This window comes from Sciurus carolinensis, chromosome 12 (assembly GCF_902686445.1).
Source record: "Sciurus carolinensis chromosome 12, mSciCar1.2, whole genome shotgun sequence".
NCBI lineage: Eukaryota > Metazoa > Chordata > Mammalia > Rodentia > Sciuridae > Sciurus > Sciurus carolinensis.
In genome coordinates this window covers 81,937,217-81,960,773 of record NC_062224.1, presented here as the reverse complement: position 1 = coordinate 81,960,773, position 23,557 = coordinate 81,937,217, and the positions used below count along the sequence as shown (strand labels likewise).

General features: G+C 45.1%; 1 protein-coding gene across 1 annotated transcript; it reads right to left on the bottom strand.

Annotated features, from left to right (window-relative positions):
* Positions 1-2,147: 2,147 nt before the first annotated feature.
* Positions 2,148-7,440, bottom strand: Avpr1b (arginine vasopressin receptor 1B). The gene is made up of 2 exons (XM_047519971.1): positions 6,501-7,440; positions 2,148-2,461 (listed from the first exon to the last, which is right to left on the bottom strand). Exons 1-2 carry the CDS (start codon positions 7,438-7,440, stop codon positions 2,148-2,150), a joined length of 1,254 nt encoding a protein of 417 aa, XP_047375927.1.
* Between the last annotated feature and the right edge of the window lie 16,117 nt (positions 7,441-23,557).

The window sequence follows — 23,557 nt, the reverse complement described above, 5'->3', positions numbered from 1 at the left end:
ACAATGGAAAAAGTCAATCTGAGGAATCTCCACAGTCAAATGACCAGTGCCCCCCACCTGCTATCCTCTCGCCCTGCCTGCCCCTCACCTCCTACTCCTGAGTGGATTTTAAGGGACCAGGGTACTGTGTCTCACAGTCCACAGAATGGCATCAACATTTTACACAAGTGTCCCACCCAGAGACAGCATCGTTCAGTTTCTCCTGGGCTTAGCTTCCAGGAATGGGATTGACTGCCGAGAACCCCCTTCTTGCCTTCCTGCCTTCTGTGTCCCATCTAAGATTCCTTCAAGCTGTCCATGAGAGCTTCCTACAGAACCCGAAAAGCTGTCACTCACAGATGCGGATGATCCACCATTTCCTCCAGCAGCTTTCTGGAATTGGCCCCCAAGGCCCAAATTGTTTTTTAATAAGACAGAACCAGCTTCTGGGAAAAGATCAAGAGCAACTTTTACATGGGAGAAATAGTGGGGTTCCCAAAGACACCCCACAAGTCAATTTCCCTTATGAGGTGCCAAACAGAAAATACAATAGTGGTAAGAAGGGGTGCTAATGAAGGCAAAGAGTAGAGTCAATCTTGATCCCAGGTGAACTTTTCCTGAACTGTAGACCCTCCTGGCCCAGGGGCCTGGAAATTAACCCCTAGAGACTGTGATGGGCTGACATATTTGACTCCATGGAAATGTTATAGGCCAGGCTGCAAGGGTAATGACTAAACAGACTCCTTTTCATCTCGAGACTCCATGTTATGTAGGAAATGCTTCTCCTATGGGAACACATCTGTACCCATCAACAGTTGCTTAGCATGGTATGTTTGGCAACAAAAATGGCAATTGTTTTTTTGTTTGTTTGTTTGTTTTTGCAGTGCTGAGGATTGAGGCAATTCTTATGTAATATAAAATTGTTCTTTTTTTGATTCCTATTTTTCCCAATCAAGGTACCATGTCAACAGTGATTGTCTAGATGTTAGTAACCATTCTTTAGTTTGTACCTAAGTAAGGTCATTTTGACCCACTTCCCCCTCTGCTAATGATTTCAGATCTCATGATGTTAGTTTGTGGTTTTAAATCATAGCAACAGACACTTGTGATTAATTACTGACTTATGGTTTAAAAACCCCTGTAACACTATGGTCGGGCTGTTCTCCCAGTAGCCATTTTTGGGGCATTGTGGGAGACTGTCAGCCAGCCAACTAGTAAAGACTCTCAAATTTGGACTTCTCAGTTGTGATCAGTCTGTTCTTAAGTTGTGCCCCATACAGAGGCAATCTGGAACCAGGCCCTCATTATCTTCTCTGACATCAGCAAAGAGTGCTATAGCCTACAGTCTTATAAATCCTTTCCAACAAACTGGCATTGCTTCCTTTACTTAATAAATGAGGACAGTGCTGCTCAGAGATTGGACAACTTGCTAAATCAATACAAGGAGAAAAGGGGTGAATCCAAGACTCCAACCCAGGTCTTTGGGGTGTCTTTGGTATTTCATCTACCTTCTAGACATCATGATAGATATTTACAGTAAATAGTACCTATTTTACTGTAGACATTTTGGCCAGGAACTGTGGTCAGAAGATGGAACAAGGGTGGGGGGTGGGCAGCAGCTTATGTAAGCAGGAGAAGCCTTACTGGCATTGGGAGTCTCCTAAGCCTGGCTCCACATGGGCAGATAGACAGGGGCTTCCATGGGCCACAGAGCCCAGTGAATGGGAGACCATGGGTCCTCTTGTCTTCTTAGAGCCTTGGTTCCATTAGGACCTTTGTCCCAGTGACCAGTTCTCTATCCCTGAAAGGCCAGGATGTTTTCCTCATGCATAACACTCAGCTTAAGGCCTTTTCTTTTAAGGAAGCCCAAGGAGGCTTTTTAGAACTGAGTGGTTATTTATTTATTTATTTATTGGTACTAGGGACTGAACTCAGGGATGCTTAACCACTGAGCAACATCTCCAGCCCTTTACAAAATATTTTATTTCGAGACAGGGCATGGTCTTGCTGAGTTGCTTAGGGCCTCATTAAATTGCTGAGGCTGGCTTTGAACTTGCAATCCTCCTGCTTCAGCCTCCTGAGCTGCTGGGATTACAGGCATGTGTCCCACGACCAGCTCTGCCCAGTTCTGAGTGGCCTCTTAAAGGAGTGTATCTACAAAACCATAATCACATCTCCGTGGTGGCATCCCCTTCCGCCTGCTCTAAGTCCTTCAGTGACTCTGCAGGCCCAGGCCTGGAACTGAGGCTGAGGCTGAGGGTGGGTGGGCAGCTGGAGCGGGTCAGCAGGGTCGTGCGGCGGCTGGAGAAGCTGCTGCTGGAGAGTTGTCTGCGCATGCGGGGCCGGGCACCCCAGCAACAGGCACAATGACGCAGGGGGCGTGGTAACAGGTGGCTGTTGAAGCCCATGTAGATCCAGGGGTTGCAGCAGCTGCTGACGTTGCCCAAAAGCATGGAGATGGTGAAGGCCACGTTGGTGGAATCTGCCACGAGAGAAACACAAGAAGCCTTGGGATGATGGATAGAAGGGACTCGGGAAAGAGGCCAGGCCTCTGCTGAACAGATGAGGAAACCTAGTTGCAGAGAGGAGAAAGGATTCGCTTGGGGTTCTATAGCTAGAGAGCAGCATGACTGGAACTTGACCTGGGTCTTCTGACTCCAGAGTCTACCAAACTGATTTTGTTTGTTTTAACTTACTACAGGGTGAGAGCAGGAGCTAAGTTTGTTGAGTTTAGAAGGGTGCACATTGTTAGGAAGAGGAGCAGCTCAAATAGGAGAAACTGGTTTTGTTCTAAAGCCTAGAATGGATTCTACCCTAATGGATGTAGACCTGGGACAGCTTCTGTAAAACAGGGAAAATAACCAAGTGCAGCTCCCTCTGCCTCTGTTCCCATGTTGCCCTCCAGATTCTGTCTTTGCCTTTCAGGGCCAGCCCGACTCATTCTGCCATTCATCACTGAATACATGTTGAGTACTGCCTCTATGCCAGGCCTGTGCCAGGGACCAGGGAGGACGATCAGTGGAGCCTGGCTGTTCCATAGGTCCCCATGGCTTCATTTCCAAGCACAGGAGAGAGCGCAGCTTCTAGATACATCTGAGCATCCCATTCCAGTGCTTGTTCCATGTTCTCAGATTGTCCCTAGGGAACACACTGACACCCCGTCCCTTGCCCACCTTTGCAGGGAAAAATGAATTTCTCTCTTAGGCAATCAAAATGCAAGAATGCCAAACTCTGAAGAGGTTCCTTCCAGATACAATCTTTCAGTGGGCTAATGAAGCTCCCCAGGCCAACAGGCAGGCTGCAGGATGGGCACCAGCCTCCTGGGTCCACCATGGTTACCACTATGGCACAGGAGGCTTACTGTAGAATTATTGAAAGCAATGTCAGAGCTGAGAAGAAATTTAGAGGTAATCTTTCCAATTTTTGCAGCACAGTGAATAAGAAATGCAGCTGGAACCCAGCTTTCCCAAGCAGAGATCCCGCACCCATCAGAGCTTCAACCTGCAAACGCAAAGGCACGGCTCAAGTGCCTGCTCTGTAAAGCATTGTCAAAGTTTCAGGCAAACTGGCTCCTCCTGTACATCTCTCATGGGTCTCATGGTGTGACCTCTTGTGGCCCAAGAGAAGGGATAATAGAGGGTTAAAACGTTTGATAAGAGCCACAAATAGGGGTGCGGGGAGCCCAAGGCCTCTGGGTCTGGATGGACTGTGTTCCCTCCACCACTCTAGGGCACAAGAGTGAGTGTGTGTGAGGCGGGCACATCTGAGTGAGGAGGGACAGTCTCCAGTTTTGCCTAGGTCCTGGTTGGTGTCTCGTTAACCATGAGCTTCAGAAGACTTGCAAAGTCGCTTTGGCTAAGGGGATGCTATTCATCCTGGCTGCTCCATCAATACACATTTAGTGCTCGGATGAAGCTAGCGACAGTTGTTCTGCAAGTTCCTTGGCATAGGAGGCATCTGCTTGACTTGGCCCATCTGTGCCAGGTACACTACAGGGCAGGAGATGTACCATGAGGAAGCACCAGAGAACATGGGCTCTGCTTCTCAGCCCTTGAGGGCAGATCCACCATACCTGGTCCAGGCAGAAACTCAGCTGACAGTGGGGACAGGGGCAGGGGCAGAGAGAAAGACAGGCTCTGACCAAAGACTCAGAGCCAGGAGGCCAGGAGACCAATGTGCTGTGGAGGAGAACTGGATGTATTGAAAAGTAAGTTTAAAGTAGTGAACCCCTGTCCAAAATGCTTTCATTTTTCTGAAAGAACACATTGTCTGTACAGTAATGCTTTGTTCCTATACTCAAGAACCTGGGTAAGTGCTAAATCACTCTGCAGAGGTGAAGAACAAGGTGTTGGGGACAAGCTTATGAGGATAGTGGATACTAAGGCAAGCAGGAAGGATCACATTAGCTGATTGGCAAGATGCCCATCTTCTCGTATGTTCCTCATTAAAGGGGCAAATGACCACCTCACCCCTGGTGCCATTGGCTGGGTTGCAGTTGTTCAGAGTAAAACAATGCTATGGCTAAAGAATGGCCCATAGAAATCTCAATTCAAGTCTTAACTCCATTTCCTATTAGCAGTGACATTTTGGACCCGTTATTTTACCTCTGTAGCCTCAACTTACACAGATGTACAATACAGAAGGTCATCCCACAGCAGGATGAGGACTCAGCTTGGCACCAGGAAGCTCTCCTTGTTTCCAGTCTGGCCTTGGTTAGGGCAAGGAGATCCCTAGTAGTTGGTTGGATTTAATATGCTTATTGCTTATAGGATAATTTACAAACAGTCTCTTGTCCAGACTGATGTCAAAGGGTAGCTAAGAAGGTATATAATGGGACCATCATAGTTGGACATTATTTTTGCACTTCTCCTCATGGTCATGTTAAATTCTCTGCCTTCCACTATTTCAGGTCTCCAGAAAAGCAAAGCATTTGGCTTGAGTGTGTGTCAGGATGACCAAAATGAGATTAGAAACAAAAACTCCAGGGGCACAACTCGGTAAGGGCTGGTAGGAATTGGTAGCCTGAGATGCTGGACAATGAACTCTCAGGAATCTTCCAGAGGAACCTGACAGGGCCTCCCTAAGGCACTTGCCTGGTGTCCCCAGCATGTGTCCTGAGCGGTGCACACTCTAAGGTGTGCTGCAGAGCACAGTCACACCTATCACAGGCACCCAGAGAGTCCTCCTGCATGGCCCCATGCCCTGATCCTGCTGAGGGGAGCAGAAACAGATGCACATGAACACCAGCCTCCAACACGTAGGCTGCCCAGACACAGGCCCTGCCTTCCTGAGAACAACTCACCTCCAATGTCCAGACTATCAGGCAGTGTCTCCAGCTCCCGAACCTACCTCACCCCAGTAAAAGGCAAGTCCTGCCATGTGCCAGCTGAAACAGAACTCTTGGGGGAACCCACATGTTTTTCATGTAAGAGGAAGGCCCTTCTCCTCGTGGAACCACTTTTAGAACCAAGGATATGAGCAGGGCTGGGGTTGAGGGAAAAGACAAGGAGGCAGAAGACATGGGTTTGACATTCACTTTGCCACTCCCTTGCTGTGTGGCCTTGGGCAAGTCATGGTTCCTCTCTGAGCTTCTGTTTCTTCATTGACACAATAAAAGGGTCTGAACTTGAAATGTGAGGGTTGTCATCTGTCAGCCCTAATTAATCAGAAGTGGCCATTGAGATGGATCTTAAAGTGATGTTCAGGTACAGGAGGGAAAAGTATCGAGAGAAAGTTTCTGGGTCACAAATTGTCATCCTGGACCAGATCATTTGGGAAAAAAAATCCTTTCAACTCTATCATCTTAGGATTCTAAAAGCCCATCTGGCAAACTGGAAGTTGGCTGGGAAAATCTGCCAACAGTTACAGTTCATCAGCATCACATAGTATTTTTAAATTGTTAAGTTAGTTATCAAAACTTAAAAATTGGAAATTTCACATGCAAGATACAGAGCATTGCTAGGCTGGACCAGAGTGGTATCTATCCTTCTTCACACGTTTGAACGTTTGTCCTCCAGAATTCATGTGCTGGAAGCATAATCCCCAGAGTCATATGTCCATTATACTTGCGGGTGGGACCTTTGGGAGGTGGACTGGGTCATGGGCTCTGTCCTCATGAATGGACTAATCCACTCATGGGTTGATGGATTAATGAGTTATCAAGGAAGTGGGTTTGTTATCACAAGAATATTTGCTATTAAAGTCAGCTTGACTTTCTCCTACGTCCTGTCATCATGTGATATCCTGTGCCACACTGGGACTCTGCAGAGAGTCCCTCACCAGATGCAGACTCTTGACTTTGGATTTTCCAGAGCAGTAAGAACTAAATTTCTTTCCTTCATAAATCACTCGGTCTCGGGTGCTCTATTACAGCAACAGAAGATGAACCAAGACAAACAAGCACCAAATTTCCTAAATGCTTCACTCAAGTCCTGGGAGGCATTGTAACCCCCGCTCTAACCCTAAGGTCCTTCTTCCCCGCTCTTTCCTACCTCACCCCCCCACAGAGACCAGACACTTGCCTTCATCAGGCGCGTCCTCATCCCACACAGACCACATCTGGACACTGAAGAAGGGTGCCCAGCAGGCGATGTAGGCCAGCACAATGATGAAGGTCATCTTCACTGTTCGGATCTTGGCCCGAGAGATGGTGCTGATGCTGCTGACCCGAGATGGTAGCCCCCGAGTGGCTGAAGCTGGGGCAGAAGGTGAAGGCTTGTCCCAAGTCCTCCAGCCTCCTCCTTCCACCCTCCCAGCCTGTGTCTTGACTTTTAGGTTCTTACAAATCTCATGGCAGATGAGGCTGTAGCAGGCTGTAAGTATAACCACAGGCAGGACAAAGATGGCCATAGTGGTCCAGGTGATGTAGGCCCGTGGCCCCCAGGAGAAGCGGAAATCAGCCCAGCAGTCCAGCACCCCCGTGCCCTGGATCACCTCCCGCAAAGAAAAAATGAAGACTTGAGGGAGGCTAAGGATGGCGGCCAGCAGCCAGGGAGCAGCAATGAGTGGGTACGTGGACTGGCTGGGCTGCTGGAGGCTGCGCAGGGGGTGACAGACGGCCAGGTATCGGTCCACTGTCATGGCCAGCAGCATGTAGGTGGAGGCAAACATGCTGAGTACCTGCAGGTACTTGACAGCCCGGCAGAGGAGGTCAGGACCCTGGAAGCGGTAGGTGATGTCCCAGAGCAGCTGGGGCAGCACCTGGAAGAGTGCCACACCCAGGTCAGTCAGGGCCAGGTGCAGCACAAACAGGTGCATGCGGGAGCGCTTGCGGCCTGGCTGGCCCAGGGTCAGCAGCACAGCCAGGTTGCCCCCTGTGGCCAGCACCAGGACAGTAGCCAGGATGCCAATCTCCAACTTGGCCAGCTCCTCATCCCGACCCAGCCAGGGCGTTGTGGCATTGGGGGCAGAGAGGGTGCCCCCGGGGTTGAGTATGGTAGTCCAAGAAGACTCAGAATCCATGGTCAAGGTTTGCTGGGGGTGGGGAGATGGAGGAAGCGTGTGAATGAAGTATCAAGGGGAAAGTTTAAGGAGAGAAAGACGAGGGAGTAGGCTTGAAAGCAAGTAGTAACAATTCTGAGGACAGGGATAGAGAGAGGAGGGAGACTGGGATAGGGAAGGAGAAAACAGCTGATCCCAGGGGCAGCAGGGGAATCCAGGAAAGAAAAGGATCGGGCAGATGGGATGCGGGCACGGGAAGAACAGAGGAGGCTGTGCCGGGTGAGGTGTCAGGTAAGGAGAGACCTGGGGCAGCTGCCACTCCTCCCAAAGCCACCCCAAATTCACTTTCTCCCAACTTTTCCGGAAGTGGAGAGCGGATGCCTCTAAGACTGCTCAAAGGTGCGATCCAGGATCATAGGTGTGGCCCGCAAGGTTGCAGGTTCCAGCCTAGCGGTCGGTTCTCACCGGTAAGTGGCAGCGGAGCGCAGGGGCTGGAGCCCAACGGGTTTTATGCGCTTGCAGCAGAGTCGAGAGACCAGGGCTCGCGGGTTGGCTCCTGCAGTGGGAGGGCGGAGAGAGGCTCACAGGCACCCACCAGGCAGGACTGAGAGACTGCTGGGGGAGGGGGCGGTGACTCAGGGACGGGGAGCGAATAAAAAGAACCCAGTACCGCAAGCAAGCTCTCACCAGCCGGCAGGACCCACGGACTAGCAGATAAACTCCTCTACACGCGCACCCTGGAGTCTCCGACTCCCTCCAGACAGACGCACGCCCGCGCTGTGCGTGTGTGAAAGAGGTGGCCTCTTCCCACCTACGCAGGGACGGTAAGGCTGGCAGCGTTGTGGCACGCCCCCTGCCTGGGGCTCCCGTTTAACCCGCGAAGGATCTAAAATCTTCGAGGTGGCACATCGCTAGATGGAGCCGTCACTTGGGAGCTGACATTCTACCGCACAGTCTCAGGCGGGAACTATCGGAAGAAGAAGAAAAAGTGAAGACATTTATGGGGAAGGAGAGTCAGGATGGAGAGATGGAAGGAGCTAGACCTGGGAGCTCCGGTAGGATAAGTAGGAAAAAATTCCGCGTATTTGCGCCTCCAGGGGAAGTCTTAAATGCTGTCCTGTCCTGAAAACTTTTGATGAGCTAGGTGCTTCCAAAATATATAAATGCAATTAACCACACTGTGAGACAGAAACCCAAGTCCTGGAGATGTTGCATAATTTGCCCTACAAGATTGCAGACCAGCAAGCTGTAGAGGCAGGACCCGAACCAGCTCAGCGCACTTTGTCCAAAGCACAGCTGCAGTATTTATATGAGGTCCAACTTGAGGGACATCATTGTGTGAGAGGCCTGGGGCTGAGGGTACAAATTAAGTGAACACCACCAGGCCCACAGGCAACTTCCAGGTCAACCGAGGTATTGCGTGGTATTGGAATTCGTTTCCTCTTCCATGAGTTCACATGCACGAAGTGCGTTATTGGGAGCTCTAGAGCAGATTTCCTTAGGAGTGATAATAGCAGGTGGTCAAGAATCTCAGGAAGGGCAGGATCTGCAATGGTAGGGAGGTCCTTTGTCTTGCCTTTAATCAATCTGGATTCGAACCCCTCTACCATGTCACCCACCTGCACATGCAATTAGCACCACTTCTGGAAGTTTCTACCTCCTGTAAAGCCTACAGATTTATCTCTTTTTGTGCTCTTCAGCCCAAGATTCCACTTTCTCAAGGAATTTGCTCTTTATGAGTGATTATTTTCAGTCTCTCTGCCAGATCACTCCTATATGCTCTAGTACTGTAAAAATTCAATTGTAACTACTCCCTAGACACTATACCAACTCCTACTGTGGTAGTCCCTTCTGCTTTCTCAGTGAAACTTCTCAAAGAGTTTGTCTGTGTTTGTCTCCAGTTCCTTGTTCCCAATCATTCATTTCTGGATCTAATCACTTAAAATGTGTGATTTAAAAATATTAGGGACTGGGGATACAGCTCAGTTGGTTGAGTGCTTGCCTGTCAAGCACAAGACCCTGGGTTCAATCCCCAGCACTGAAATATATATATATATATATATATATATATATATATATATATATATATATACATAAAGTGGTATCATACTATATGTATTATTCTGAAACTTGCTTTTAAATTCTACATTACTTTTGAGATCTATTTATGCTTATACATAGATCTAGTTCATTCTTCCTTACAACATAGTATTCAATCATGTGAATATAGTACCTTTTATGTATCCATAATTCTATTTTGATAATTTAGGTTATTTCCAGGTTTCCCCCACTGTTTATTTATTATTTCTATGGGGATATATTTCTTTTAAAATTTTTATTGAAAAGCTTTTGTCTTTCATGTTTAGGTCTGCAGTCCATCTGGAATTTATTTTTGTGTATGTGTGAAGCAGAAATCCAACTTTATTTTGTTTTCCTACATGGCAAGTCCATCACTCCCTATGGCCAGATATTACCCAATTATCACCTGTAATATGTCATCTTTCAAATTCCAAATGAGACTATTTCTTGGATCTCTGGTATGTTCTATTAATTTATTTTTCTATCCCTGTTCCAGTGTTTCCCTATTTCACGCACTCTAACTTTATAATGAACTTAATAAATGGTAAAAACAAGCTTTCCCTTGTTCTTATTTTCAAAATACTTCTCAAAATTTTGAAACTGTGAAATTTTGTATCAGTTCACATAGTTCCACAAAAAGTTCTGTTGAACTTTTAGATTGAAGCATTGAATTTAGAGATTATTATGGAGGAGGATCAATATATTTAAGATTTTAGGTCTCTTCCTATGTCCTTCAATAATGTTTTGTAATTTTCTTCATAAATGTCTTCCCATTTTGGGATAGATTTACTCCCATGTACCTTATAGTTTATGTTTTCATTATACATATTATTTTGCTGTACCATACTTTCTTTTTTTTAAAGTCGACTAGCATGAGATTTATTTATTCATTTATTTATTTTTTATGATGCTGGGGATTGAACTCAGGACCTTGTGCATGCGAGATAAGCACTCTACCAGCTGAGCTATATCCCCAGCCCTCTACCATACTTTCTAATAACTAATAACTAATTACTTATTGCCAGTATATAGCAATTCTCTTGATTTGGTATCTTGTTATTTTTCTGCAGTTTGTAAATTATTTTGGCTATTTATGCATAAAGTATTATCTGCAAACAACAATATTTTTGGTCTTTTATTCTCAATCTATTTAGCTCTTATTTGCTTTTCTTGTCTTATTGTGAAGGCTAAGAGTCTAGTACAGTTTTGAAAAGCAGGAATCATTGATGTTGTAAACTTTAATAAGAATGTATCTAAAGTTGTACCATTAAGTATTATGCTTATGGTAGGTCCTCCTCACTTTTTAATTTTTAAAATATGTTATATGCATGATTATAGTCATATGATTCCACAGTAGTTGTTATGGAAAAAAGTAATCTCCCATACTACCTCTATTTTTCAACTTCCTAGAGGTATTTTCTTCCATTTTAAATTTTTTAATTAAAGAAAAATTTAATCATTTACAAAGGTAAAGAGTAGCTTAAGGAAACCTCAAGTTTCCATTGCCCAGATTTCACAATTATCTCTATAAAAACAATCTTGTTTCATCTAAATCTTCATCCATTTCAAGATTATTTTGAAGCAGATGTCTGAAATAATATCATTCATTTATAAATAATTCATATATCTATTTTGCAAGGATAAGGACTTTTAAATTATAACTATAATGTATTACCATTCTTGTGGTAGTCAGCATTCTCCAAAGAAGGAATTAATAGGCCATAGATCTCTATCTATATCAATATCTATAGTTGTATCAAGAGAGTGTATTTGGAGACTTAATACAAGGAATGAGCTACATGACTCACCCCTAAATTCAATCCCCACTACTTAAAAAAAAAAAAAAAAAAAAGTAAACATTTTTAAAAAGTGAGTATGGAGGGCAGAGGCTTGGCCTGACTGGTTTTGGCTTCAGGGACTCCCCAGAAGTCTCTGGTTCCTCTCACCATAAGATATCTTGTAGAGTCACAGCATATCACAGTTGAAAGGGACTCACACACCCTTTAGTTCCAATCAAAAGGATGAAGAGTGATAGAAAGAACCTCAAGACCATCAGTTCCCATTGTTTCATTTTCCAGAAGGAAGCCCAACCTGAAAGTCAAAGGGGCAAATGAGGTCTTCAAAATCACACAGCTGTGGAGGGTTAAAGCCCAAGCAGGACCCAACGCTACCTGGGAGTTCTTCTCTCTACTTCCATGCTTCCTTCTCTCAATATGGTTGTTCAATGTGGTGGCATGTTGGAACTTCTGGACAAATGGTAAAATGTCCAACCTCACCCACAGAGATTCTGATTCATTGCCTCAAGGCAAAAATTTCAGCCCTGAAGTTCTAAGACCAACTCAGTTATTAACAAGTAGTAGAAGACTAATAGATTTTGGTTAAATGTTCTTTCAGAATATAATGAGCACAAATGAGTAAATGAATTATCCCTGCCAGTAATATCTCCTCAATTTTCAACCTCATTATAGAAATTTTTAAAATTCATTATATTAGAGAGATGAGCATAATAATTTGAAAATATATGGTTTGCCTTTTGACAGAGACTTTCTGGAGAGTAGATCAGAGGAGTGATTCTACTGTTAGTGAGAATCTCAAAGGTCCCATCGGGCCTGAGTCAAGTTACCTATGCATAATGGTATTGCCAGCCTCTCAGACCACATCCTACTGAAATGTGTGGCCATGAGTGATATAGGAAGAGGATCTAGTGCCCAGGCATCCTGGTGGCCAGCATATAGCAGGTAGCTCTATCCTTTATAAAATACCATGAATCTCCCTGCCTGGTTCCAAAGAGACCTCAGTTCTAAGGGAGAATTAGTGCTAGACAGTTTTCCTGGGGCTGGGGCTGGATTCTCCCAGGGCTGAGCTTTCTGACCTGGCTTCTTGGAATAGGAAGCAATCCTGTTATGCTCAAATAATACTGCCCTTGACTTCCTTTGGGGAACAGTTGAAACCTCTCCATTATTTATCACTCATGAGAAAGTATTAAGCTCATTGTGGCTATCGGCTCTCCAATAAGTTTCCCTGGAGTTCAGTGAAATGAGAGCACTGACTCACAGAGTAGACATGCAAAGCTTAGCTTTCTACATTCTGGGAAAGCTGGCCCCGTCAATTCAGCATGCATGACTGTTAGAGGGTAGGAGCCCCAGAGAGAAACCAGGGGCAGGAGGGAGGAGGTGCAGAGCTGCAGAGTCAGAGAGGTACAGAGGTTGAGAGGCGGCTGCAGAGTTCAGCTTCCACCTCTTGTATTCAACATCAGTGCTCGCTCCCTCCCCAAAGGTGAGGCTCAAGGCTCTTCCTTATGCTGAGGAGAAAGGAGGTCTCTCTGATCTGCTTTCAGGGTTCCGCACTTCTCTTTCCTATTATTTCTTGCTCCCCACCTCCGCCATGTTCCTATGTTCTCATGTGTATCCCTCCACGGAAAGTTTTACTGCCCGGTTTGGGTAGGTGAATGAGTAGGCAGCAGCCCAGGTTCCACTTCCTTTATCCTCCCGTCAACACTTACCTCTTCTATGCCCCACTGGTGGTGCTGGGCAGGGAAGCTCAGCAATCAATCCATCTGGCTAATGTGCAGACGCAGGCAGCGTGAAACGATTAAGTTGTCTATTATCTGTGTCTCCAACTCCTACCATAGATCTTGGCACATAGTGGGTACTTTATAAATATTTGTTGGAAGGATGGTGAGGGAGACATGGAAAAAACATTGGACCTGAAGTTGGGAAACTGAGCTCTCCTTTCAGTACTACTAACTCTGGGTGCCCGCGGTGAAGTCACCTTGTCACTCTGGCCTCATTTTTCTCTCACAAAGGAAAATGGTAGTGGTTGGATTTGTTGATCTAAGTGCCCTGCAGTACCTCTTTTATGGTTCTACAGCTCTACAATATCCCAACCCAGGCTGAGCTGTTAAAGCTAAACATTACCCTTCTCGGGTGATACAGATGTTTCAGAAAAGTCTTCTGAAAAAAATAACACCTAACCCAAGGAAGGACGTTAATTCTGGAAATTCAGAGCTAATATAGGAAGTCATGGATAAGATTCGTTTTGTGAGCACAAATTCTGAGCTACAGTCCCTATCAGGAACCAGGATCAGCAACTTCCCTGACAGAGGATGTCAAATGTCATACAGTGGACCCAGGCTGCAGATGATGCCAACGTGAGTTGAAAGATAATGTCGCACTGCGATGCCTCTGGCATGACCCATGCCCAGGTCCCCTTCCCAGGATCAGATCTAAATTCAAGGCTAGTCTTTAATATATTTTTACTTTCAAAATCTGGCATCTTGACTGCTTCAATGCAAGAGGTATCGTTGTACAGTCGAAAACATACTTTTAAAGAAATATCCTAGCTGACTGCCATTGTGTGCACTTGTAATCCCAGCACCTTGTGGGGCTGAGGCAGGGGGATTGCAATTTGAGGTTGGTCTCAGCAAATTAGTGAGACCCTGTGTCTCAAAATAAAAAAATAAAAGGGACTGGGTATATAGCTCAGTGGTAGAGTAGCCCTGGGTTCAATCCCCGGTGCCTCAAAAAAAAAAAAAAGGACTAATCAAAGGATCTTATAGAAGAGTAGATGCGAATGAACCAGCACATTGAAGAAATGCACAAGTTAAGTTTCATTTGTTTTTTTAGTATCTGCCTGGTGCCAGCACTATGGATATTACCCAAATTCTTGTATGTGTCATTTTCCCTTTTGTTCCTCCCTCACACTGGTGAGGAAATTGAGATGATGCAGCGAGGTGAACCAGCCTCCCCAAGCATCCACACAGCCAATACGTGGTAGGCCAGGATTCCAAACCCTTTCCACTGAAAACTACAGAACCCAATCTTCCTGCCATAATACGCTGCTCCTGGGTCCTTAGGTGACATAAAAAAGGTGGAAGATATTCATGATCTATTTAATAAAAATAATACACTAATAACAACTAAAATTCACAAACTTTTCAGAATTGAAGAATTACTTTGATATTGCATTATCTCATTAAATTCTCATAACCCTCCAAGAGGGTATTTTGGTCCTAAGTTAAAGAAGGATATTGAGGTTCAGAGAAGTTAATTACTAGACCAAGATCACACGGGACATAAAGGCTGTTATAGCAACAAAAACAAAAGTTCTTGGAAGGTCCTCATAAGGACCATAAAGGGATTCTGGAGAAAATTTTTGAGAATCACTGTTCAAAGTTAACAATCTCTCTTCATTTCTGCCTGAAAGGCAGGAATCATAGGGTCATCAAACTTGAATTGCAGAAAGGCTGTCAAAAATCATTTAGCCCATTGGTTTTTCAAAATGGGAACTGAGAGTTCCCCAAGGGTGCTCCAAGGGCTGCCTTATTCATTAAACTGGTCCCTTAGTCTCTCTCGGGCAGGAATTACTTTTGCTTAGGAAAACACTTAATAAACTGCAGAGAGATAGAGATGAGACTCTGATTGTTTGACCTGTAAGGTAGCAAGAAAAAGAGGGCTAAACCACTAGCATGAAACATCAGGAGGATTTGGATAGTGGAGACGTAGAGAAAGGAAGGGAGAGAGTTCAAGGGCCGGCTGCAGGCAGGTACGCCGAAAGGGCCTGTGGGAAGGCTCGTTTTAGCTGTGGGCTCTGATAGCCCTTTGAGGCACACATGCCCCTGCCAGCCTCCTCCTTGCCTCCACACAGATCTTCCTCTTGGGGTGCCTGGGGAGGACGTGGAGAAAAAGCCGTATCCTACATCGCTGTCGGCCAAGGCAGAGATAGAGAAGCACTGCAAAATCCTTTATGAGCATTCAGCAGAACCAGACACTGGAGCCAAGAGGACTAGGAGAAAGCAAGGCCTCTGGACCTCCTGAAGCGTGCGAGTGGGGGTCCGGTGGATCTCCTCCAGAGCCGGAGAAGCAGGTGACCCAGTTGGTATCAAGGTGAGGACGACACCTTGCCTAGTCTCCCTTCGGATGATCCCATTGTGCTCTGCTGACTCACTACGGGCCTGTAACACTGTTCGGATCCCGGCTCTTCCCATACACCAGGTCGTGGTGATTTCCTGATTAACAGATGGCCCTTCTGCTCTGGTCAAGCTGTTCTCCCAGGGCCCCTTCTGTCCACAGTGCTTGCTCCTTCCCTTGAGAATCCTTCTGATTTATCCAAATCTTACAGCCTTCAAGGCTTCTCATCTTCACGACTCTGGACAGCAGGGAAGTCTTTCCTCAACTTCATGGTGCAGGAGAACTTGGTCTTGGGAGCCCGGTTGTCCCTGACTTTCTCGACCTCCCTAATGAAGTTGTAATTGTGAGATAGAATGAGTCACTGATAGATGTCTTGTGTATCTTCAATAAATGTTGGTCACCTGTCTCGGGGTTCGTGAGGCATACTTAACTGCAAATAATCTTCTTGCAAAACTTATACCCTGCATCTACTTGGGGTTCAGAAAATACAGGCTCTATGCTAGTGCTACTCAAATAATTTAGGTGGCAAGGATCCTTCACCACAGGACTCAAGTGTGCACCTGTTACACTTGTGGGCCTAGTAGGCCAGGTAGAGGTTGGTGGGGTGGAGGCTGTGTTTGCTTCAGGCTTTAATGGAGCACTCAGGACTGAATCCATTGATGACTATTTTCTAAGTCTCTGACCCTGAGGTTCTAAGGACTAGTGGCCTTCTTCTAATCTCCCAGACAGTGTCCCAGAAAGGAAAGCAACTCACCAAGGGAGGAAGGGGTGAGAGTCAGCACGTAAGACTCCAAGCAGGGTAGTGTGCTGACACCCAGGTGAACTTCCAGCACAGCCCCAGAATCCAGCTAGATGAGGCTTCTCAAGAAAGGAGCATTCATGAACTGGAAAAGCAAGTCAAATGAAAGATCCCTGCCACCAGAAGTACTGGGGGACACAGAGCACCATGCCACTCTGCTGGGGACCTCATTAACAAATCCTATCACTAGGGTGGCCCTCAGGGTGACTGTAAAAGCAGAACAGAGACACGAACATGTACTAAGAGGCAGGAGCAGCTTCCCAATCACCCAGTCAGAACATCGGTCCTGTGACAGGAGAAACTTCCAGGAGGAAGGACATCAAACCAAGTCTGGGAGCCTCTTGATGATCACCAGGAACCACAGAGAACAGAACTCACCAGGTGGCCAGAAAGACTATGGCTCAACAACACAGGTGAGGGGGTACCCCAAGATGAGGAGAGTTTTCAAGCCCTGGAATGATAATAATTTTGCTGGTAGGTGTTCTGAGTCAGAGAGAATTTAAATAATAATAATAATAATAACAATTAAATGGAACTGGAGTCTAAGAAAATGTCAATGACTTCTAATAACTCATCTTTGGCTGATAGCAAACTGAAGAAATTACAGAGATCTCAAGCGTTTCAAGGTCTGTTTGACGCAGGGAAAGTCACCATGAGCACTTGGGCACAGAGGAGTCATTTCTTACCCCTTCAGGAAGATCCTTCAGCCTAGGTTTTTCCCTTCCCTGGGATACCTGGTTATCTCTTCACTGCCCTGCTGTCCTCCTTTGCCTGAGTCATAGAAAGAAGGCAGTTTCTTTATCTATAAAATGGGGACACTTAACACCTACCTGCGAGTCACTGTGACAATTAGAGATAATGCATGCGAGGCACATAATGAGACTTAGTAAATAGTGTTTGGTGAACTGTGCATCACATTATTTATGGCTTCAGCTTCTCTCTGCTGCTCCTCCTGGCTCTGACTCCCTTTTTAGAAAGTGAGCGCCACATGGGAAATTAGGGCATAAATATATCCACTGTCCATCTCATCCTTTTGGCATTCCACTCTTGAGGGGTATAGCGGTGTGGCCCAAGCATTTGACCAGTACCCACACTTCACTGACCATACAATTTACCTCCAAAGCTTGGCCTTTCTAATTCCCAGGTATGCAGGGACATCCACTAAAAGTTCCTTCCTTCGTTTTTTCTCCTTCAAACACTTCTAAAAACTATTACAGGGCTGGGGATATAGCTCAGTTGGTAGAGTGCTTGCCTCGCATGCACAAGGTCCTGGGTTCAAGGGCACCCCATCACAAAAAAAAAATCACTACAACATAAAATTAATCAACACCTTGTGCAGATCACCAGCACCACAATCTTCTGAGTTGTGTGTCTGGGACTTAACAGGTAGATTCCTGAGCCTCAGTCCAGTCCACCAAGTCAGAGTCTTTAGAGATAAAAGCCAGGGAGTTACATTTTAAATCTCTCCAACAAAACTTGAGAATCACTCTGACCTAAGAAATATGAAGACATCTGGTTTATGTTTTTAGGGAGCTCGTGATGTAGGTAGAGATGATAAAAAAGCAGGAAAGCGACATATATGTTTTAGAATGATTATTCTGGAAGCAGAGCACAGAAGGACTTGAAAAGGGAGCCAGAGGCAGATTTATCCCGAGGTGTTGGCAATAGGCGAGATAAGGGCTGGAGGTGCTGGCAAGGCAGGGCAGATGCCTCATGTCTACTCAACATCGATGTGTTTTTTATTGCAGGCAGTCACCAATTCCTTTGGGGAAGCTGGAAGGCTATAGATAACAGACAAATAAAAAGTATGAAATAGTTCCAACAAACTGATTTCATTTATGCCAGCAGAGGCCCCAAGCCTTGAGTCTAATTCAAAATAAAATGATACTGAGGGCTCAAATCAATGCTGGAATTTAAAAAGCTTTTTAGATTTTTCCAATTGCAATATTCTGGTTAAATTCACTGGAGTTGCCGTTTTCTTACATTTTGGGTTCCTCTGCTTTGCTGAATCCCACCTATGGGCTTTGTCTAAGGGGAATTAAGTGCCAGCTCAGGAGGAGAATGCGGGGACATGAGTCAGGGGCTGCTTTGGGAAGGGTTTCTCGGGGGTGAGCATGCAACAGATTTCACTGGGATGAAGAGCAGGAAGCTAAGAAGGGAAGCCACTGCAGGAGGTGAGACTGACAGGAGGCCAAAAGCCTGAAGTTTCTGGGCAAAATCAATTTGCCCAGAATGTTCTGGAATTAGATACGTGAGCTGGATAAACCAAGACAGGCTGTCTCTGTTCTTGGGTCCCGCCAAAGTCAATAATGGGTGCACAGGCATCTGAGACCTTAGAAGGATGTACCCCTTAACTTTGGGGAAAGGGTCAAAAAATGTCCCTGCCTGAAATGAAGCCAAACAATTGACAGAAAATATGGAGACACACGGACATCACTAGATGCCGAAATTAGGAGATGCTTTGTGTATGTGAAGTCAGTGAGGCTGAACTGGAGATTCAAACACACATGGATTCCTAAGCGGCCCGAGGAGTTCTATGGACACGAAGCAACAACGAAGAAAACAAAGAAGTACCTGCTTTTTTTTTTCTTCTTCCTGTCCACTTTCTTTTTTGAAACCAGTATTTAATCATGGAATCCTTTTACATATTTGGCAGAAGTTGCTTACTGGATCTGGTCCAACAGTTTTTTTGAGTTTTTTGTTTGTTTGTTTTTGTTTTTGTTTTTTGTTTTTCAGGAATTGAACCCAGGGATGCTTAACCACTGAATCACATCCCCGGCCTTTTTTGTATTTTATTTAGAGACAGGGTCTCACTGAGTTGCTTAGGGTTTCACTAAATTGCTGAAGCTGACTTTGAACTCATTATCCTCCTGCCTTAGCCTCCTGAACTGCTAGGAATACAGGTGTGTACCACCATGCCCGGAGATTTTGTTTTGTTTAGTGAACACTTTTTTTTTTTTAAGTTTTGAGTTGGTTGCCACTATTCACAGAGCAGGTGATTTCATCTAAAATCCAGAGTGCCAACTTTTCTTGAAAAAGTCATATCTAGTAATTTCAGGTTAGTAAACTAATTCCCACATGGCCACAATCTTCTGGAGCTGTGCAGTGGTCATTCTATGAAGGACACAACCTCCCCAGCTTACCAGTGTCACCAGGATTCACCACTGTCTCCTTACCCTACTGAGCATCAGTTGTCATTTACCCTCACTTTCTTGTAGTGAAGAACCTTCGAAGCAGGTTTCTATTAGAGTTCTCTATCTGGCTGCTCTGCCCCTTCATGCTGTCCATGTTGCATTTTAGTTTGTGAGTCTTGTCACAATACCTGTTGACATCACACAAACCCAGAGAAAGAGTTTCCAAACTGTTCTCCACCATCTCTGCTCTCTACATTGGTATAGATATACCAGAATTAATATTTTAGGTAGCTCTGGGGCACCATTAAGTCTCTGTCCTCTCCCAGAATGTCATGGTCAATTCAGGAAAGCACAATGAGAAATATAACTAACATGAAGAAAGTTAAAACTTCTTGAGAAGGGGCTGGGGATACAGCTCAGTTGGTAGAGTGTTTGCCTCACAAGCACAAGGCCCTGGGTTCAATCCCCAGCACCACACACAGAAAAGAAACTTGTTGAGATGATGTTATGCAACTATCAGAAAAAGGCAAAATAATGCATCCAAGAGATGATGTGAAAAGGTGCCCCCTCCTCAGCCTCTTCCCAGTCACCCCTCCCTATTTGGATTCCAAGCTCACCAAGCAACATCCTGATTGTAAATTCCAGTCCAGGAAATGTGTTCTTGGGAAGCAGTTGTGAATACTCTGGTCACTGAACATCTGGGCTCGTTCATTGTTCATTTGTACATTGGGCTCCTGGGATGCATGGTTCTTACAAGGGTAAGTTGGCAAGTCCCCCATGATCCGAACTGATAAAACTGAGCTCCTGATCTGTCCTCACTGAGGGCCAGACCGAACAAAACTCAATAGATGGTTTCCTCATCAAGAGATGCAGTCCTCTGCCTGCTGTCCATTTTTTATTAAATTGCTACAGGGACACGCAGCACCTGTCCAGAGTTGCTGATGCTGTGACTTCCAACTCCAGCTCCAGGGTCTGCAAATGGACACTGACAGGTCTTTATTCTTTTTGTTCCTGAGTTTTCATTGTCCCTGGGAGATGTTACTAGGTTCCAAGCCTGATTAGTGCCTGGCGCTCGCCTGACACACATGCATACTCCATAAACATGGAAAGAATCTCACATGGAGACATTTCAGCAGAGGCCAGGTGACCACCCAGCAGAGATGCCCAAAGAGATCCTCTGCTTGGGAGGCTGTGCTTCTTGATCTCAGAAGTCCTTTCTCTCTCAGATGCCACATGTCAGCTTCCTAGGCTGGCAGGTGGCAAAGGGCAGAGCAAGGGGAAGTGAGAACAGTGCTGGCATTTGGCCAGTGAGCAGTGGAAGACAAGTCTCTGAAGTGATAAGCACTATCATTGCCCAGCACGCATCTGTCAGCTTCCTGGTAACCCAGAAGCACTCTCCTGGGATCCCTGGAGACCCGGCAGGGGTAGAGGAGGTGGGGCAAGAGAGAAGGGACATGTTTATCCGCTCTGTATCATAGGTGCCAGGTTAGAACAGGGCACAGGGATGCAGGGGGGTCTCCTGGGTAGGAGGAAGGAATTGTGTTCACTCAGAGAAGACTGGCAGGGGGGTCAAGCAGCTGGGGAGGGTGTGCATGAAGTCAGCCCTATCCCTAATGTTGAAAAAAGAATGCTATAAATCCCTTACCTAATTAGGTTGAGCAATGTACATGAGGGAAGTTTTAGGGTCCAGTTTGATGCCCTGTCAGTACCCAGGGTTGGTGAGATAATGAAGAATGTCACAGACCCTCTCCCACCCCTAAGCCACCCCCATTCCTTCCATGCCCTTCTCTGACCTGGTACTGAGTCTCAGAGGAAAACTGCTGATCAACCTGTTCCTTCTACGATGCCAGAAGTATTGCTTTTATACCTTTCACAAAACATATCAGAATGAACCCCACATGCCCACAACCTAGACTGAACATATTTTCATTTGCCATGCTTGCTTCTTTTTTATGCTAATCTCAGACACGAAATAAATGGAGTTTTAAAACATAGGGCCATTTTGTCACATAACCCTTTTCACAGAACCTCATGCCATGATCACACCTAACAAAATGGACAATCATTCTTTCATGTCACCTAAGAGCCAGTTCACATTGTTTCCCCAGTTGTCCCCAAAATGAGCGTGTAGGGCTGACTGGTTTGCTGCAAAGCTTTTTGAACAGCATTCTCAGCACCTGGGCTTCTGCCCAAGAGACTCAGGGGCCAGTCAGGATAGGGCTGAGGGGGAGGTCCAGGCCCCCACCTCTGCTTTAGCCAGAGCAGTTTTTATTATTAGGGACAAAAAGAGGCTTTCTGTTAACATTTTTTTTTCCTGAAAATCATTTCCATGAGGCATTATTTCTTTCATATTTCCCAGAGAGAATGCCTGGTGCTGTAAATGCCCTAACTCCAAGGAATCACTCCTAGTGGGGGTGGAACACCAAAGGAGCAGCTGGAAGAATTTGGGAGACAGTGTTTTTTCATTTGTTCATTTTAGTTATATATGACTATATAATGTATTTTGACATATCACACATGGAACATCACTTCCCATTCTTGCAGTTGTACACAATGTGGAATTACACTGGTCATGTATTCATATACACTGGTCATGTATTCATATACAAGCATGGGATAGTTATGTCTGATTCATTCTACTGTCTTTTCTATTCCCATCCCCCTTCTCTTCCCTTCATTCCCCTTTGTATAATCCAATGAACTTCTATTCCCCACCCCCTGCTTTATTGTATGTTAGCATCCATATATCAGACAAAACATTCAGCCTTTGGTTTTTTGGGATTGGCTTATTTCACTTAGCATGAATGTCCCAAATCCATCCATTTACTGGCAAATGCCATAATTTCATTCTTATTTATGGCTGATTAATACTCCATTATGTAAATCTACCACATTTTCTTTATCCTTTCAACTGTTGAAGGACACCTAGGTTAATTCCATAGCTTAGCTATTGTGAATTGAACTGCTATAAACATTGATGTGACTGTGTCACTGTAGTATGCTGATTTTAAGTCCTTCAGGTATAAACCAAAGAGAGGGATAGCTGGGTCAAATTGTGGCGGTTCCATTCCAAATTTTCTGAGAAATCGCCATACTTTTTTCCATAGTGGTTGCACCAATTTGCAGTCCCACCAGCAATGTATGAGTGTACCTTTCTTCTTGGGGACAGTTGGGTGGCTAGAAAAGGTGAAATTTTATTCCTGCTCAACATGAGCCCACCTGGACTCACAAAAACAGATTTTCCCAGGACTGGCATATTTTGGGTCCATTTGGTAGCTTCTCCTCTGAGTGCTGTCACATATAATGTGTTACCTTTTCTCTTTCTAGATACTACATCTCGATCCATGAAACCCTTGGTTCCTGTTTATTCATAGGACTGATAAACACATTGCAAGGCCAGTGGATTCTGAAACTCTCCACTGTTCAGTTTATCTGTTTCACTTTCCCAGATTCACTCTCAAGAACTTGACCCCAGAGAAATGATCTTCCAAACTTCTAATCGATACAGTGTGGCATTAGCAAAACAAATATTAACATGGAGTATCCATAACAGACCTGGAAGTGGCAAAGCAAGAGACACTCCATCCCAGGTGCAACAAATCAGCAATTGAGCCAGCAAGGGGTTACAGCTCATGTTATATCAGTGTAAAGAAGAAAAGCTTGAACAGCAAGAAATTCTAGAAAATTCTGGCATTTTCAAGGAAACTCAGTGATCACAGTTTTCAGTAATAGCCCAAGACTTTCCTCCTCTTTCAGCACATGTGCTCAGATTAACCTTCCAAAATATTCAATATGATTTTGAGATTCTTGAAATTATCATCAACTGTCTTTCTGTCCTATTCAATTGCAGAATTGTAAGACCCTATAAAGATGCTGATGACATCCACCTTTTACATACACTCATTCCCTGTGGGCTGTCAACACCTTTGTCCACTCTAATAGGCAGAGTGTACACGGAGAGACACAATTTGAGCAGAGAATCAACTGGAGCACACTTGAATCATTGCCCCAAACCAATATTTTTTATAATTTCTAATAAGAACTCAGAACTCTAGCTTGCCCTTGAACCTAACTAATGTTTAGGAGTATCTGCTAAGTGCCTGGTTCTCTTTGTCTGTAACAGATGCATAGAATATGGCTCTTTCCCTGAGATGTTTGTGATTTCATTGGGGATGCAAACCTGCACATAAGAAAGAAAAAGGAATTCAACACAGGCT